Genomic DNA, 15836 nt, shown 5'->3' on the forward strand with positions numbered 1-15836 from the left:
ACCGTCACGTAGCAATTCGTTGTAGAGGACTTGCCCTCGAGTCCGATGAGCCAACAACTTTTCCAACCCACGCTCTTAGACTTGGTAGTTGCGTGCGTCAGAGCGGATCGTCACGGTTTACCAACGGGATTGACCAATTAGCTGCATGCCCTCCCAGGTACGAGAACAAAGGCCACCTTGGACTGATCCGTGGAGAAGACCCCAGGTCTACATAAGAAATGGAGTCGCACTGGTTCATAAAAACCGCAAACTTGTGAGGATCCCCTGAAGCGTTATGGAGGAGGGGCTAGAGGGACTGCTCCTGGGAACACTACTTAGAGGCTGCTGGGACGATGGGGGGTGAGGAGGGCCTGCAATAGCCATCTAGCCAGCTCCTCTGTGCAGTCCTGGTTCACCACCAATTGACGCTGTAAGGCATTGGTCTCAGACCGGGCAGCATGAACTTCTGCCCTGAGCTCACCTATGAGCTGCAATAACTGATCCACCTAAGGAATCCATGACGCTCAGGGAGGGCGGTAACGTGGGCTTTGCGTTCTGTAACGCTTACCCGAGGCCCTGCGGGAGCGTCTGGCTTTCCTGGACCCTTCAGCTGTCTTGCGCTGTGTAACTGCTTCTCATGGACTGGGGCTCCTCCCAAGACAAGAACACGGATGTCAGTTGTGAAACTACTATGGCCCCCAGATTCCCCTCCCTGGGCTGACTGGACTCGCCTGTGGGCTGTACTGTTGTGGCTCCCCTTCCTGCTGATTGAGCAGGGGCGAGTTGGTTTGCTGGTCCCTCCGACTCAATGGTCCAGTTGCATAACCGGTTAAGCCCAGACCTGCTGGGGCTTGTGGAGAGGAGATTGTTCCTTTTAGTACTGTTGGAGGTAAGTGTCTAGTTTCCTTTGCTTGAAAACAGTTATGTTCACTATGATTGTTAGCTTCGTCTTTGCCAAAGTCCATCAAGTTCTTGTTAACCCCGATTATAGTTTGTGCTAAAAGTCCTGGGTATGGTTAGCCCTGATTGATCAGCTTGTTTCTTCCCTGTGCTCCTGTATCACTGCTGTGCATGAGGGAAGGTTGCACGTGGTGGTTTTGTGCAATGCGCGTGTTTGAATAGGAAGCACGTGTTGGAATTAGCAATGCGCGTGTTGGAATGGGCAGAGTGCGTGTTGGAATGTTGCTGGGTGCTTACTTTCTCTTTCTTGTTTTCTTTTACAGGTGCCAGGAACAGAGGCGTGTTGCAGAGCGGAACTGGATGGAGCCAAGCCACATCCGAGCACGGCACTGGAGAGAGCTGAAGACCTTGGAGGACGGGTGCTGGCGAGTCGGTGAGACCCAGCGGGTAAGTATAGTGGTTTTCAATTGTAGTTCGAGCTTGTAACGTCCCTCCTAATTCATGCCCACGGTGCGCCAGAGTAAGCGTCACGGTTCAATTGCAGAGTAACGCGAAGCAAGGATCCCTCCCAACTCTTCCCCCGCCGTGCGTGTGGGTAATATACCCACCCATGTGCACTAGCCTGTACATGCAGACTTGGTCTGGTGGCTTTACTGGCAGCCATCATGGTAGAAGCTGGCTGAATTTCACGGCAGCCATCTTGGAAAGTTTTAAGTCAGCACAAAACACTGTACTAACATGCACACAGCCCGGATATGTGCCAGGTGACCCACAAAGTGGTCCAGCCTTGCTTTCCTTTTATCCCCCTAGCCTTGGTTAGACTGAAAGTGCATGTGGTACCAGTATATGGGGAAGAAGCCTTGGGAATCATGTTGATCATGACACAGATCAAGGCCCCTTAAAATGATCTGGGAGGCTGCGGTGTGTAGAATGTGAATCTTCTCCCTGCCGCACACTGGAGAGGATGAATACCACCATTTCCTGTTCTCTTAATGGCGGTTGTTTGGATGAGCATTCTTGGAAAGTTAAAAATTGCCATGCTTTCTAATCCCAAAAAAAATCTTAGATTTGCTTAGTAAATTCCTTTCCATTTTCCATTGGCACAGGCGGCTTAGTGTCATACCATACCCGTCCCACAGTTACAGAAAAAACAATGAGGCATACGTTGGCATATGGAAGCTATTTCATACTGACATGGAAGTTGTTTATTCCTCAGTTCTCAAGAAACCGGAGGGAGGATACCTTTAAAGATTAGGGGTGCTGTGCTGTGTATGTAAGTGCAGACGTAGGCACTGGCATATACTCTACGGAGTCAGAGGTGATCCTCCAACCTCCCAATAAAGGAATGGAATGGTAAGTCATTCTGGGCTACCCAGGATTGGGCCTCACATAACCAAAGAGCTAAATAGAAGAGTATCACCATGCTGGAGACGAAAAATGGTACTCATACTAGTAACTAACTCAGAACAGAGGCGCCTTCACATCTTGGACTAGTTCAGGATCTGGAAATTGCCATTTCATATTCTAACCATTTTTAATAAATTAACTGGAACTCATTTTCCCCATATAGTAATGGAAAGATCTTGATATTGTTAAGTAACCTATGATCCAAGCATAATAAATAGAAGGAAAATTTAAAATCCAGGCGAGATGACTTTGCAAACGAATAGCAATTTCAAAAAAGAGCAAGAAAAGAGCCACTAGATTAAGCCGGTCTGCATGAACTAATGCACTGTCCACTGAAGACCATTGTCCAGCACTGGATACCAACAGAGTCCATTCCACATATGTCATACCACAGAACACGGTCCATATTTCAAACACCATTTGATACAACAGTTGTTGGGACCTTGTGGCCAGCAGTCTTAGCATACCCGCCTATCTTAAATAAAGTGAACCATACAAGTCTCAGTGGTTTTGCACAGTCTTAAAAGAGGTGAAGGACACAATTTTGCAAACATGGGGGAATACTTCACAAAATGACCATGAACAAACCCTCCACTCCCCGGGCCCCAGCTCCACTGGTTTTTGGACAAGGTTGATGTTTAGGAGCTCTGGGTGGGGGGGAGGGGGAGTGTGGTTAACAGCAAGTAGACATCAAAAGCTGCTAAAGGGATTCTTTGTATGAAAAGATTTAGATGGGCTTTCCTGAAGAGTGGAAAGGGGTGCCTTGAAATGCAAAAGCTCAACATTAATATGGAGTTCATTGAAGGAAGGGTGTTGCGATGCCCTGTCTTGTAATCCCTTGCCTGCAGCTAAAATGAGGTACAGTGAAGGTTGAGTGTGAAGTGACCAGATTGATGCTGTCACACAGAGCGTAAGTAAGGAAGAGTGGCGTAATGCAATCAGGGAGAAAGACCTATCACAAGTTGTTGGGAGTGTTTCGGAAGAGGTTAGAAAAAAAGATGCTGTGCAGTGGCCAGAGATACAAGAATTCAAGAGGGTGCATGATGAACTTGGGTTATGTGGTGTTGAAAGTGGTACCTTCAATAGAATTTGATGGAGATGTTACAGTTGGGCTGCAAGGGCTGTTTGGGCATCATAAAACAAAGGTAATTCTCAGCTCCTGCTAGTGGTGGCAGAGTATGTACTGAAAAGGTGGAAAGACATGTTAAAACACTAAGAAGTGTGCTGAAAGTGATCAGGAGCTCAAGGACATGAGAACCACTTCGGAAGCACGAGTTCCATCAAGATCCTTGGGAGGAAGCAGTACTATGGGCACACTCTGTATTCTAGCCCTTTCGGTCATGTTCTCCAATTACCATGCAACAATGCTTATCCGGAAAGGCGCAACAAAAACAGTAACCAGATTTCTAAGAAGGGATTTGAAGGAAGGGTTTTCTTGGAGAATCATGCACATTTGTGTTCATAAGGTGCCAGGAGTGATGGTCTTTCCTTGGAGAAATTGGTACAAAGCTTATCAAAAGTGCTGTGTAGCATCTCAAATCTAATGGCATAGAAAGATGTAACCATACTTTGATGGACAATCTGGTGGTGACTGAAAACGGTAGGTCCATCAGAAACTCACATCAGATGGCACCATTCAATTTTGAAATAAATAAACCAGAGGTTTCTGTCCTGGTTTGACGATGGATTCAAAGTCGACCGAGTGCAATGATGGAGGGATAATGAACTACTCAGGTGAAATGGAGGTTCGATGATGTGGAGTTTGGATGCAATAAGGACTCTGTTCAAATGGGTTATGTGGTAAAGGTGAAGTTACCCAAATCCGTTGCTAAAGGATCCTCAACTTCAAACCCTCTTAGGGTGTGGCGGTTCTCCAACTTGCTGTCAAACTAAAAGGGTGCTAAGATTTGAAACCAATCACGTGGTAAACATTCTACAAAGATGAGCACTATAAAAGTAATAATTTAGAACAAAATTATTTTGTTGGTCAGTTGTATAGGAGGGGAGTGTTGGAGCTTATTTGTGTAATAAAATGCTCTTCCCGAAGGCCACGGTCCAATGCTGGACCTAACAGTGATGTCCCAGGGTTCCCTCTGACTAGCGTCAGATCATGGCCCAGATTTTGTCCGTGTTCCCCGAGCACTTTTGAAACATCAATTGCTGGTGGGTACTGGGGCAGCTACAGACAAAGACCAGGGGCCTTTGTACACCGGCAGCATCTTTAGTAAACCACATAATTGAGGTATTCGAGTTTCTGTAGTTTTGTGAAGTTTTCTACAAGATGGACAGTTTAGTTACTTCATAAGATCCCGCACAGTCACCGCACACTAGTCCAGCACTCTGAATTGAGTCAGTGGCAGCCTGTTCAGGTTGAGTCATGAAGTCAACAGCACTCTGTGCATCCTGCACAAAATAAGTAGCATTCCGAAACTCCTGCATGGGGCTAGCCACATCGGGTAAAGTTCACTGCTCATACTTACATCGAAAAGCTGGCTCACTTCGGGCTTTTTTAAGTCACTGCTGATTTTGGCTGCAAGCAGCACACAGGCTCCGGCACACAGTTTGCGGTTCTGCTTGTTAAGCTTGCCTTGTAAGACCAGCTTCTCAAAGTAGACGTAACTCATCGCCACAGTGACTGGTTCCAGGCCACAATCGTCAGCCACATTCCGCATCTCCCGCTTCAAACTAGGCAGAAAAGAATGGTTAAAAAAAGGCCTCATAGGACACTTCTAAAGTATTAGATTCCATATTAATTTCATTGTCAATATATGTTGCTTTAACATAGGGCATAATATTTGTAATCTTGATATACAAGCTTCATTCATATAATGTCAAGTTTTTACTGTAGTAAGTGCTATTCTACAAGTTTAAGGCACCAGCTCCCAGACTTCACAGAAGTCTACTTTGACACCATATACACTAAACCAAACAACGAGCTTGACTAGGGAGCTCAAGAGTGAAGAATCTCACACTTTGCCATGCACAGCTATTTCACTAAATAGTCCTTATCCATCATTGGAATTTGGAGGGGTTAGAGGAAGGGTCAAAATGGGCAAAGGACACCTTAAACTAGTAAAAGAGTAATCCCTATGGTGAGTAAACTTCACATTCACCCTTGCCCCATTTGCACATGCAACCCGGGTGGCAGTTTTCAGACTTTAAAAAAAAAAATCAATATAAAAAGGAAGAACCCACCACTCTTGCTTGAAAGCCTTAGATGCCACAGAAAATAAGGCAGTCATCCAAAGATTCTAAACAGCTTGTGATCAGTCTTCGTTCCATCAGTCAAAGGTTAATATTTTCCTACATCCAAATTAAGCAGTATCCTCTCTAGGTTAGAAGATACTTGAATTAACCAAAGTGCTGTGTTCTTAAAACCTGCCCAGTTCCTCTAATAACTGATGGAAGTGCTTATACAACTAAAGTAGTTTTCCATGATGTAAATGTAAGATCCCTGGTAGCCACTGGCTCAAATGGCTTGCGAGAATATTGCCAAGACGATTCCCATTTTGGATGGGGTTTCTCATGGTTAGATACAAGACAAGAACAGAAATATCAAGTACTTTGTGATTTCAAATATGCTTCTGCTGCTGAAAGGATTATTTTGCATGGATCAGTCTTAATGACTAACGGTGATCAATAACACATTACAGGTCATCCAATCAAGGGATTACGCCATTGCAAGAGTGCAGTAACAAAATCAATTTGCCTTTGTATTGTGCCTTAGTGGAATCTTTCCTTTTTGGTGGTGTTGTATCTAAATCAACTAAGAAGACCAAATATTAATGGAATTGCAATGCTCCTTTTGAAATATTTAGTTATCACTTTGTCAAGTTAGTGTCAGCATTATTATTCAATTTCTTGGGTAGGGTTATCAAGCTCAGTGTACTTCACATGTTTTTACCTCTTGATTTTGTTCAAATTAGGTCTGATCACAAAGTACTTTGCTCAAAGCATTACATTGTTGCATGATTTGGTATACGTTTTCCTAATCCCACAGATGCAGGCACAGGAGTTTAATATATTCCAGTACTACTCATCACTTGGTCACAATTGGCATGCACAATTATTAAATCATTCACAAAGACCATTAGGCAACTCTCCTAGCTGATGAGGTCTGAATCAACAAACTACAAAATAAAAAGTACCAATGTATTCTATTTCATAGTTAAAAAACGAATACACAAGAAAGAAAATGTTTGTTACAATTTGCGATGTACATCAATACACAGTGATCAGCAAACATTGTGTCTAGTTTCTCTGGTTGGAACTCCACATAGGTTGTGCAAATTATCCTCTACCTAAACAGCCATTTGCATTGTTCGATTTTCCCTGTCCATATGGCTCTACATGCTGGACATTCTTTGGGGGATAAAGATTCTAGTGATACTCGTACGTCACTGAGAAATGTTCATTAGATTAGAGACTTCATCCCTGAAAGAATATCATAATCTATATTATTACCTGACTCGCAGTTTTAATTCTCCAATATATTCTAGAGGAAATATGTTCCTGATGCTTTTTAAAAAAATAAGCAAAAAAAATACATCACGTCCCATTAATCCCAACACTGGTCTGTCTGTACCGGATTTATCCATGTGTTTTGTAATTTATTACATTTTAATAACAATAGAAGATACAAGAGGAATCAAACAATCCATTACACCCGAGTTTAGTCACCACATTTGTCAGTCAGTATTGACTTCCACAATGGGAATCCACCCTACATTTTCCCACTTTTTTCTTCCCTCCAGTATGACATCCTCCTACTCACCCAACTCAGTTACTATGTCCAAAGAATGCATCTATGCCAATCCATCTTTAGGAGGTTTCCTCTAAATATTATAAGGGCCTGCTTCTGCCAAAGGATCCCCTTACAGTCTAAGGGCTTAGCCATGAAGTCATCTTTGGGGATGGTCAACTGATAAATTTGTACGAAGGGGAACCATTCCATCTCAATATTCATCAGACATGTAATAAATGGTTTAGTTTCATATATATATTTATTCCCCAAGCCTTTTCCAGACTGCAGCCAGAGTAGTTTTGGCAACAAACAATACATGTAGGCCCTCCTCATCCCTCTGCACTGGGGCAGCCCAAATAAAATACATGTGTGATTGAAGTGCCTTTGTATGCCATCTAGGTCCCTTATCCAAGCCAACCCCTCTTTCCAAAACTCTTGGCCCTTTACACATCCCCACCAGTAGGAATCTTGCCCCCCCACACCTTTATCATACAGACGTGGACATAAACTGAGATTTCCCATCCTAGATTTTCCATCGCTTTGAATTCTGCGTGTATGCTGCTCTGTCCAGCTTGCTGCAATCAGTTTTATAAAGCTTGGAAATTAATCCCTCAGGACTTTCATTTAGATTCTCAAATCGTGTGAACCGCCTCTCTCCCTTTCCAACCTATCCTTCCACTTAGGCACCAAAAGGGTACCCTTCTACCTCAAGTAAAGGAAAGCTGACAAGAGGGCTCTTTCGCAGCATTCATTTCAATTGGTTGATCATGAGAAAACATGCCTTCATCCCCATTTGGCTTGCCCTTTCTAATCCAACTTCCTACCACTGTTCAACATGGCGGGGATCTGGTATAATGCTCCAGATTCGAGGAGCCTAAATGCAGCTCAGAGGTTGGCCAGGACGACACAACCAGGGTTTCTATCCTCACCAAGAACCCATAAAACGGGATGATCCCTTATTTTCTGTGAGATCTTAGTTAGGACCCACAATCATTCCCCTACAGTCTCTGGAGAGAAAAAGAAAACCGAGATTTTTTCAAATGAATAAATTGCTCTTCCCTAGATGACTGGCCATGACTCTGCTGCAGTACCTTACAATATAATTCAGCATGTGGGAAATCCCTCTCCTCTCACCCCCTTTCCCTCGGGAGCACCTCTATCTTAAAGGCTATTCATGGCCCCTTACCCAATCATCGATCTCTCGGTGAATGGTTACCCCTGCCTTAGTCTGAACACAATAATGAGCTTACACCGTTTCATTGCACTGCCGTTTGCCACTTCTTGCGCACACAGCGAAAGAGAGAATGAATGCCAATTTATTTAGAAAATGGTTTTCCAGCATACAACATTATAAAACTGCTGAAGTTGGCTCAACAAAAAACAATTACAATAATTAAAATCACAAAAAACGTTTTACAAAAAGGTTTGTAACAAAAACACTGACAAATGAAAGTTCACTGGGGATTAGTATACAGTGAATTCGCACAATACTATTAGACACATAGCAAAGCGCTGAGATACGATAATGAAAAAGGTCTGTACTGCAGTTTTATTTTACATTGATTTGTTCGACTCCACAACAGTTTGTGGTGACCCGAGAATAAAACCTAACATTACATTTCCCACAAACAAAGAAACAGTGGATAGTAAAGCAATCTGGACTCGCAAGATTAACAAAACAAAGGCTCCAAATAAGGTTTCAGAGCGAGTTTACCATTTTACATTTGGATGGCCTATGTTGGGTCTTTTAGGTTAGTAGTGCGTCATTTTGCATGCGTTATTCATTAGTTGTTTCTGCAGATTGCTACATGGCATGTGTTAATGTACTTTCTTTAAAGTGCATGGTCCTCTTTGTGGCATCTGATGAAGTCCAGGGCCCGACTGGGGACAGTAAGTGTGGTGACTAAGGGGAGGATCCCCTGTTCACCTGTGCTTTGGGAGAGTTAAATAAGGATGACAGTCTCCCTTGCCTTCAAACAGCCACATTGGAGGGAGTCGCAAAGATTATTTACCTACAGGTAGCTGGTGATCTGGTTGAAGACCACACCCTAAACGATGCTGGAGTAGAGGGAAAGAGCGAGCAAGGCATATAGTAGTTCAAATCAGTTTAGGGCTGTTTTTAGGAATGCCTAGTGCAATGCCCATCTTATGTCAGGAAGGGAAGATGCCCGATTCTAGAGAGGAGAGGCAGGAGCAAATAAGAGTACAGAATCCTAGACTTGAGGACTTTCAAATAAGAGCACAGTTTTATGGTTTGCATAACAAGTGTAAACAGAACACTTTTGCTGGCACACAGTAGAATAGCCACTGGTTTGGCCAGTCAAGTAGGGTAGAAGGAGTCATTAGCAATAGCTGGTCCTAGCTTTGTCAAGGAAGAAAGCGTATCCTTGTAAAAGGCCAAGAGCGATCCTGGTGCCAGGGTGTTCGATTCATGTTAGTTTTGAGGTGGTGTATCCCAGGGGAGATCAAAGGCGGGGGGCTAGTTGTAGTTGGTTTGATGTGGATAGTGGTTCAATCGGGTAGGTAGTGGGGGGCAAGGGGAGTCGAAGTTAGGGAAGGCTTGCTTCATAGGAGTAATAGGGTGGGGAGAACGCAAGTAGAAAGGATAGGACATTGGCTAGATGTGAATCCAGGGTCAGTTTCAAACAAACATTTGATTAATATGGAGGGGGGGAGGAGCAGAGAGTAACCACAACCTTTAAGTGAACAAGGGAGTGATCAGAACGATTGAGATCAACTGATAAAATAAAATGAGGTGAAGGAGGATGACCAGGTCAAGGGAATCACCATGGATGTGTGCGGGTCAGTCAAGAAATGCTTAGAGTAAAGAGTTGAATTGAAAATGGAAGGACGCCGATTTTGGCAGTTTAACGTCATCAGAAAGGGCAATAGGAGCCTCCCCAAGAAGGAAGTCAAGAAGCATGTCTGGATAAAGGTGGAAGGTGTGGAGCGGGCCAGGAGGGCTATCGACCAAGAAGCTAGTGATGGATGCTAGGAAATGGCTTGCAGTGAATACATATAAGAGGGGGAAAAAAAGTCAGGAGTGACGTGGGAGCAGATGCTTCGTGTTGATCATAGGTCCAACCACTCCACCCTGCCTATTCAGCCAGAGTGGGAGAAAATAGTGTGTGAGAAGAGGCACAACTAGCCTTGTAAGGAGCTAGCCACATCTCGGTTACAGCCAGAACCACTATAGCTGGGGATTAAGTGAGTCCAAGTGAACAGTGAGGAAGGCAGACTCATTACAAGAATATTGGGCATTCCTTAACCCAAGCATGTGTAGTAGTTGCAAGAGGGGAGGCAGCGAGAGAGAAGAGTATGTTTGTTACTAAGAGGGGAGCTGACCGAAGGCATTATCATAAGTGCTAACTGCAGTCAGGAGATGGTAGGCAAGTCCTGTTTATCTTCATCATGATGAAATCTGAAACTACACTTCCCAGAATACAAACACAGGACTTCAAGTTCCAGAATGCACAGCTAAAACGGGAGCTGTTCCAACATCTCCCAACTGGAATGGGCCATGTTGGTAAGTATGTATAAGGAACGAGTTACTTACCTGTAACTGTTGTCCAGCATGGGTCTGGCATGGATTAACATGCTCATGAATATTCCCTGTCAGGCTGGGAATCCTCGGTAAAGAGAAAAATCAGTTTGGTCATTAGTATAAAGACAGTTCAGAAACTAATCACTGGTCTCTGGGTCATACTGCCCCCAGCCAATGACTGTCCTCTACCTAAGCCCCTCCTCCGGCAGCCATCTTCAGATTTGGTAGCACGTAAAGTGTCAGTAGGACCAAGAGAAGAGCCACAGAGGGGTTGGAGGGAGGGTTCGCATGTGAATCCATGCCAGACCCATGGTGGAGAACAGTTACAGGTAACTAGTTCCTTCTCCAGCATGGGGTCTGGCATGGATACACATGAATACAAGAATACATAGCAGTACACACATGCAACCACGGGAGGTGGCAAGGCTCCACATTAAGCATCTCTTACCTCACCAGGCTCACCTTCAAGCGAGCAGGTTGCGCAGCACTGCTTGGCCGACTCTGGACTCCTCCCTGGAATCCCGGTCGACCCAGTAGAATCTCCTGAAGGTGTGCGTCTACCTCCATGTAGCAGCCCTGCAGATGTCCAGCAGGGGCACACCAGACAGGTACGCTATGGTAGCAGCGATCGCTCTGGTTGAATGGGCTCTCGGACGGCCGGTTTGCCAACCGGTGACAGTGCATGATGCAGCCGGAGAGCCATCTGGAAATGGAAGCCTTCGAGAGGGCCTTCCCTTGGTTCACAGGTCCAAAGTTCACAAACAGCTGTGAAGTCCTCCAAAACCTCTTTGTGCGTTCCACGTAGAACATCAGCGGTCTAGCCACATCCAGCAAATGCAAGGTCCTCTCAGCCGGCAACAGGAAGAAAACAGGTAACATCAAGGGCTCATTGAGATGGAAGTCCGACGGCACCTTGGGCATGAAGGAGGGGTGTGTCCTCAGCACTACCCTCGTCTCATGGAATTTCAGGTACAGAGGTTTACAAGAGAGGGCCTAGATCTCTCCCACTCGTCGTGCGGAGGTGATGGCCACAAGAAACGCCATCTTCCACGAGAAGCACTTCAGCGGTGCCGAATGCAAGGGCTCGAATGGGGGACCCATGAGCCTGGTCAGCATCACGTTGAGCTCCCACGCCGGGATCGAGTAGAACAGTCCTTTCATGAACTCCTTCACCAGGTGATGAAACCACAGAGACGAACGCCCCGGAGTTCTGCTGTAGCAGGAGATAGCCACCAGATGGATTTTGATGGAGGCATGAGCCAGCCCTGCCTTTGCCAGTGACAGCAAGTATGGCAGCACTCGAGGAGCCGTAATCCGCAGAGGGTTGATCTTCTGTGCACGGCACCAGACAGAGAATCTCTTCCACTTGTGTTCATAGCATTTAAGAGTCGAGGACGCCCTAGCCTTTCCACGCACCTCCTTGCAGTCCGCCAGGATATCGTACCCGCCAAGCTCTAGTGCTGCAGGACCCAGGCCTGCAGGTTCAGTAATCCCGGGTCGTGATGTAGGATGGCGCCTCCTTCCCTGGCGAGAAGATCCACGTCCATCGGCAGTTTGACTGGGGGAGGGGATGCTGACATGTCCAGGCGGTCCGGGAACCAGATCTGCCTCGGACACGCTGGTGTGACGAGGATCATCCTGCACCTGGCCCGTCAGTGGAGTTCACTGATGAGTCGCAACAGCAATGCATACAAGAACAGGCCGTCCCAGGGGAATGAGAATACGTCGCCCATGCTCCCTGGCTGGGCAAACCTCTGGCACTTTGTGTTCGTTGCTGTCGCGAATAGATCAATTTGGGGATTGCCCCATCGTTGGAATAGGAGATCCACTTGATCCTGCTGAAGCTCCCACTCATGGTAAGAGCACAGCTCCCTGCTGAGCGAGTCGGCGATGGTGTTCTTTATTCCTGCCAGATGGAAGGGTACCAGGAACATCCCCTGGGCACGGCCCAGTGGCACAGATCCTGTGCTTCCTTGGATAGGGCTGGGGATCTGGTGCCCCCTGCTTCCGGATGTAGAACATTGTGGTGTTGTCTGTGAAGATCCTCACCACCTTGCCCTTGAGGGATGGGAGGAAAGACCCGAGGGCCCAACACGGCTCGGAGCTCCAGGACGTTGATGTGTAGTGACCTCTCCTCCGGGAGCCAAAGGCCTCCTGCGTGGAGATCTCCGTGTGCGCTCCCCATCCCTCCAGGGAGGCGTCCATCGTCAGTTTCCTGATGCTCCAGGGTCTGGAAGTCCATGCCCGCCGCTAGATGCGTGTGGTTGCCCCACCACTGGATCGCTTGGCGGAAAGTCTCGTTGAGGGAGATCTTGTCTTCGAAGCTGCCCGCATCCAACGGGAATCGAGGAACTCCTGTAGTGGCCACATCCGCAATCTGCACAGACGCACAAGGTAGATGTACGATGACATCATGCAGAGCAGGGACTTGATGGACCTCACCCTGGCCACTTCCATGGTCAACAGCTGTTGTACTTTGCCCAGGATGGCCTTCGTCCTCTCCTCCGACGGTGAGCCAACCGTGCCACTGTGTCGAGTCTGGCTCCCAGGAACAAGGCGTTCTGCGACGGTACCAAGTCGGACTTTGCGAAGTTGATCGAGAATCCCAGTTCCTTGAGCAGGTGGACGGTCTTCGCTGTGTGATCGACAGAGTTCTCTTGACTTTGCTCAGATGAGCCAATCATCCAGATGGGGATACATGAGAATCCCTTGCAGGCGCAGCCGCGCCGCCACAGGTGCCAGGCACTTGGTGAAGACCATTGGCGCCGACTTCAACTCGAAGGGCAGGGCCTTTAACTGGTAGTGCCGCCCTTGGACCACGAACTGTAGTAACTTTCGATGCCCTTTGCGTATGGGAATGTGGAAGTAAGCATCCTCCAAGTCCAGCGACGACAGGAAGTCGCCCTCCTCCAGCTGTCCCAGCATGTGCTGAAGGGTGACCATCCGGAACTTCTGGGACTTGATGTATTTGTTGAGGTGGTGAAGGTCCAGGATGGGTCGCCAACCGCCGGTCTTCTTTCGGACGAGGAAGTACCGAGAGTATACTCTGGAGCCTCCGATTTCTATCATGCCCTTTTTTAGCATTGCTCGTACCACCAGAAGTAGCTGTGGCACGTGATTTTCCTTCCTGGCCATTGGTGGTAGACGGGGACAGTTTATTTGGAATTCCAGAGTGTGCCCGTTGGCCAGAGCATCCAGCACCCAACGGTCGGTGGTGATGGACTCCCATGTGCTGATGAAATTCGCCAGCCCTTGCTGCGACCTCTGTAGGCCTCCTGCAACGAGCAGGCCACTTGGCGGTACGATGTGGAACCGCCACCAAATCCTTTGGAGGCACCTTGAGGCCTGCCTCCGGGGGTCTGAAAGGACAGCCGCCGTTGATTGAGAGAACCCAAGGCCCGGGCCGTCTCGGTGTTCGCGTTGATGGCCTGCAGTGACTCATCTACTGCCTTGCCGAACAGGTTGTTCGTGTCGAAGGGCATGTCCCGTACTCTGGTATGAACGTCCTGATGGAAGTCGGTGGCCTTGAGCCACCCTCGCCAGCAGAGGCCAACACAGTTTCCAATCTGGCGAAAACGGGTGTCGGCGATGGTACTGGTCACTGATTGTGTGGTACGACGCCACCTCGCCTTCCTGTAGGATTTCAAGGGCCTCCGCCCTCTTGTCTGGCAGGAAATCCAGGAGGGGGCAATCTTGAAACACAGCTCCCTGTCGTAGCGTGCCACAATCGCAACGGCCGTCTTGATGGTCGTCACCGCCAGCTTCTTGCACTCGCTGTCCGGTGGGGAAGTGGAAGTTGATGCCGTCGCCCCTGCCGATTTCTTGGCCGCCGCGGAGACCACTGAATCCGGGGACGGCTGAGCTCCAAGGCACATCAGGGCGGAATCTGGGACCCAGTACTACTTCTCATACCGGTCCCTCTTCGCAGGAGCCGGGGACGGGTTCTTGAGCAGCAATAGTCCCTTGTCCTAGATGTCGTCTAGTAACGGGACTGAGAGGACCGTCTTCCTCTTGGACTCCCATCGTTGGTAGAGGAAACCCTCCTTCTGTTCTTCGGGCCAAAGCTGGAAAAGCTCCGATGCCCTGGCGATCATGGCGTGAAAGGAGCCAATTTCGTCGGCCCAGGTAGGGAGTGATGGGAGATCCGTCCTGTCGTCACCACCGTCGTCCGTCCCAGTCGTCTCCGCTCCCGTTCCATCCCTCGGCGGAGGAGAAGGTGATGGCTGGAAAGGAGTGGGTGGATGGATTCGCCTCCGCTTGCTCATTGGGCTCCCCGACGGTCCAGGCGCCACAGGATCGTCCGCTGGGGGTTAGGGCAACCGTGTCCTTATCTCCGTACGGCGGGTCTGGATGTCCATCAAGATTGCTCCTGTGTTGTCCTGTGGGGTAGGCATCAATTGCGATGGGAGCGACGGCTGGGGCGTGGGATCCTCCGTCTCCTCCACAGCCCGCGGTTCCTCGTCAGCTCCACTGTTGCTCTCTACGTCCGCCTCGTCGGGATCACTACCGTAGGACTGGACTTCTAATTTCTTGTCCAGGATCTTTGTGATGCCAACCAGCTCATCTTTGGAGGTGGTATCTGTGTCCATTATGGCTACCGTGACCCATCCCCCCCTTTCTCGTCCCAGGGGTCTTCTCGATAGGCTGAAAAGATGATTCCCTCTGGGGTGGCAGGGAAAACTCTAGGCCCAGGAGTCGGTTCCACTAGCATAGCCTCCACAGGCTTCGCCAACACCTCCACGACTCCTTCAATCAAGGTCATCGCCGGGTGAATCAGGGCCCTCATGACCTTGACCGCATCTGGGGCCTTCACCTTAGAGGGTCACCACCTCACCCCCCCTTGGCTTTCCTTTCTCCGTCAGGATCAACCGGGGCTTCTCCCAAAGCTTACCTGGGTTCTCCGACTCTCCCCCCCCCCCCCCAAGCCAGAGCGTTAGCTTGTGGTTGATGGCATCGGGGACATCGCGCCCTGCCTGGCAGCCGAGGAGCCCAAACCAACAGCTTTCCTGGTGCCCATGGACTCGCAGGGCTTTGCCTTTTGTCGGGCCCCCGTCGCCGGAGCGCCTTCAAAGGTCTTAGAAGGCCGCTCAGACTTCTCACCTGTTGCTGGGCTCTTCGCCTCCAACCAGTCAGCGAGTCATTTACGACGGTCCTTCATGGTCCGGACAGACATGTTCTTGCAGAACGCACAGTCCTCCACGTGCGATTCATCGGCGTGAAGGCAGTAGAGGCACCGGGAGTGCTCATTCTCCTTAAAGACAT

The 15836-nt window shown here is 48.2% G+C and overlaps 1 protein-coding gene across 2 annotated transcripts in view; it reads right to left on the reverse strand.

Moving 5' to 3' along the window:
- Positions 1-15836, reverse strand: part of CABLES2 (Cdk5 and Abl enzyme substrate 2) — a 419982-nt gene that overhangs the window by 10444 nt on the left and 393702 nt on the right. For both annotated transcript variants that reach the window (XM_069650746.1, XM_069650745.1), the window contains one exon: positions 4767-4971. In XM_069650746.1, coding sequence (XP_069506847.1) covers positions 4767-4971 — 205 coding nt within the window. The remainder of the gene's footprint in view (positions 1-4766; positions 4972-15836) is intronic.

Source organism: Ambystoma mexicanum, chromosome 3p (assembly GCF_040938575.1).
Source record: "Ambystoma mexicanum isolate Mex_15411 chromosome 3p, UKY_AmexF1_1, whole genome shotgun sequence".
NCBI lineage: Eukaryota > Metazoa > Chordata > Amphibia > Caudata > Ambystomatidae > Ambystoma > Ambystoma mexicanum.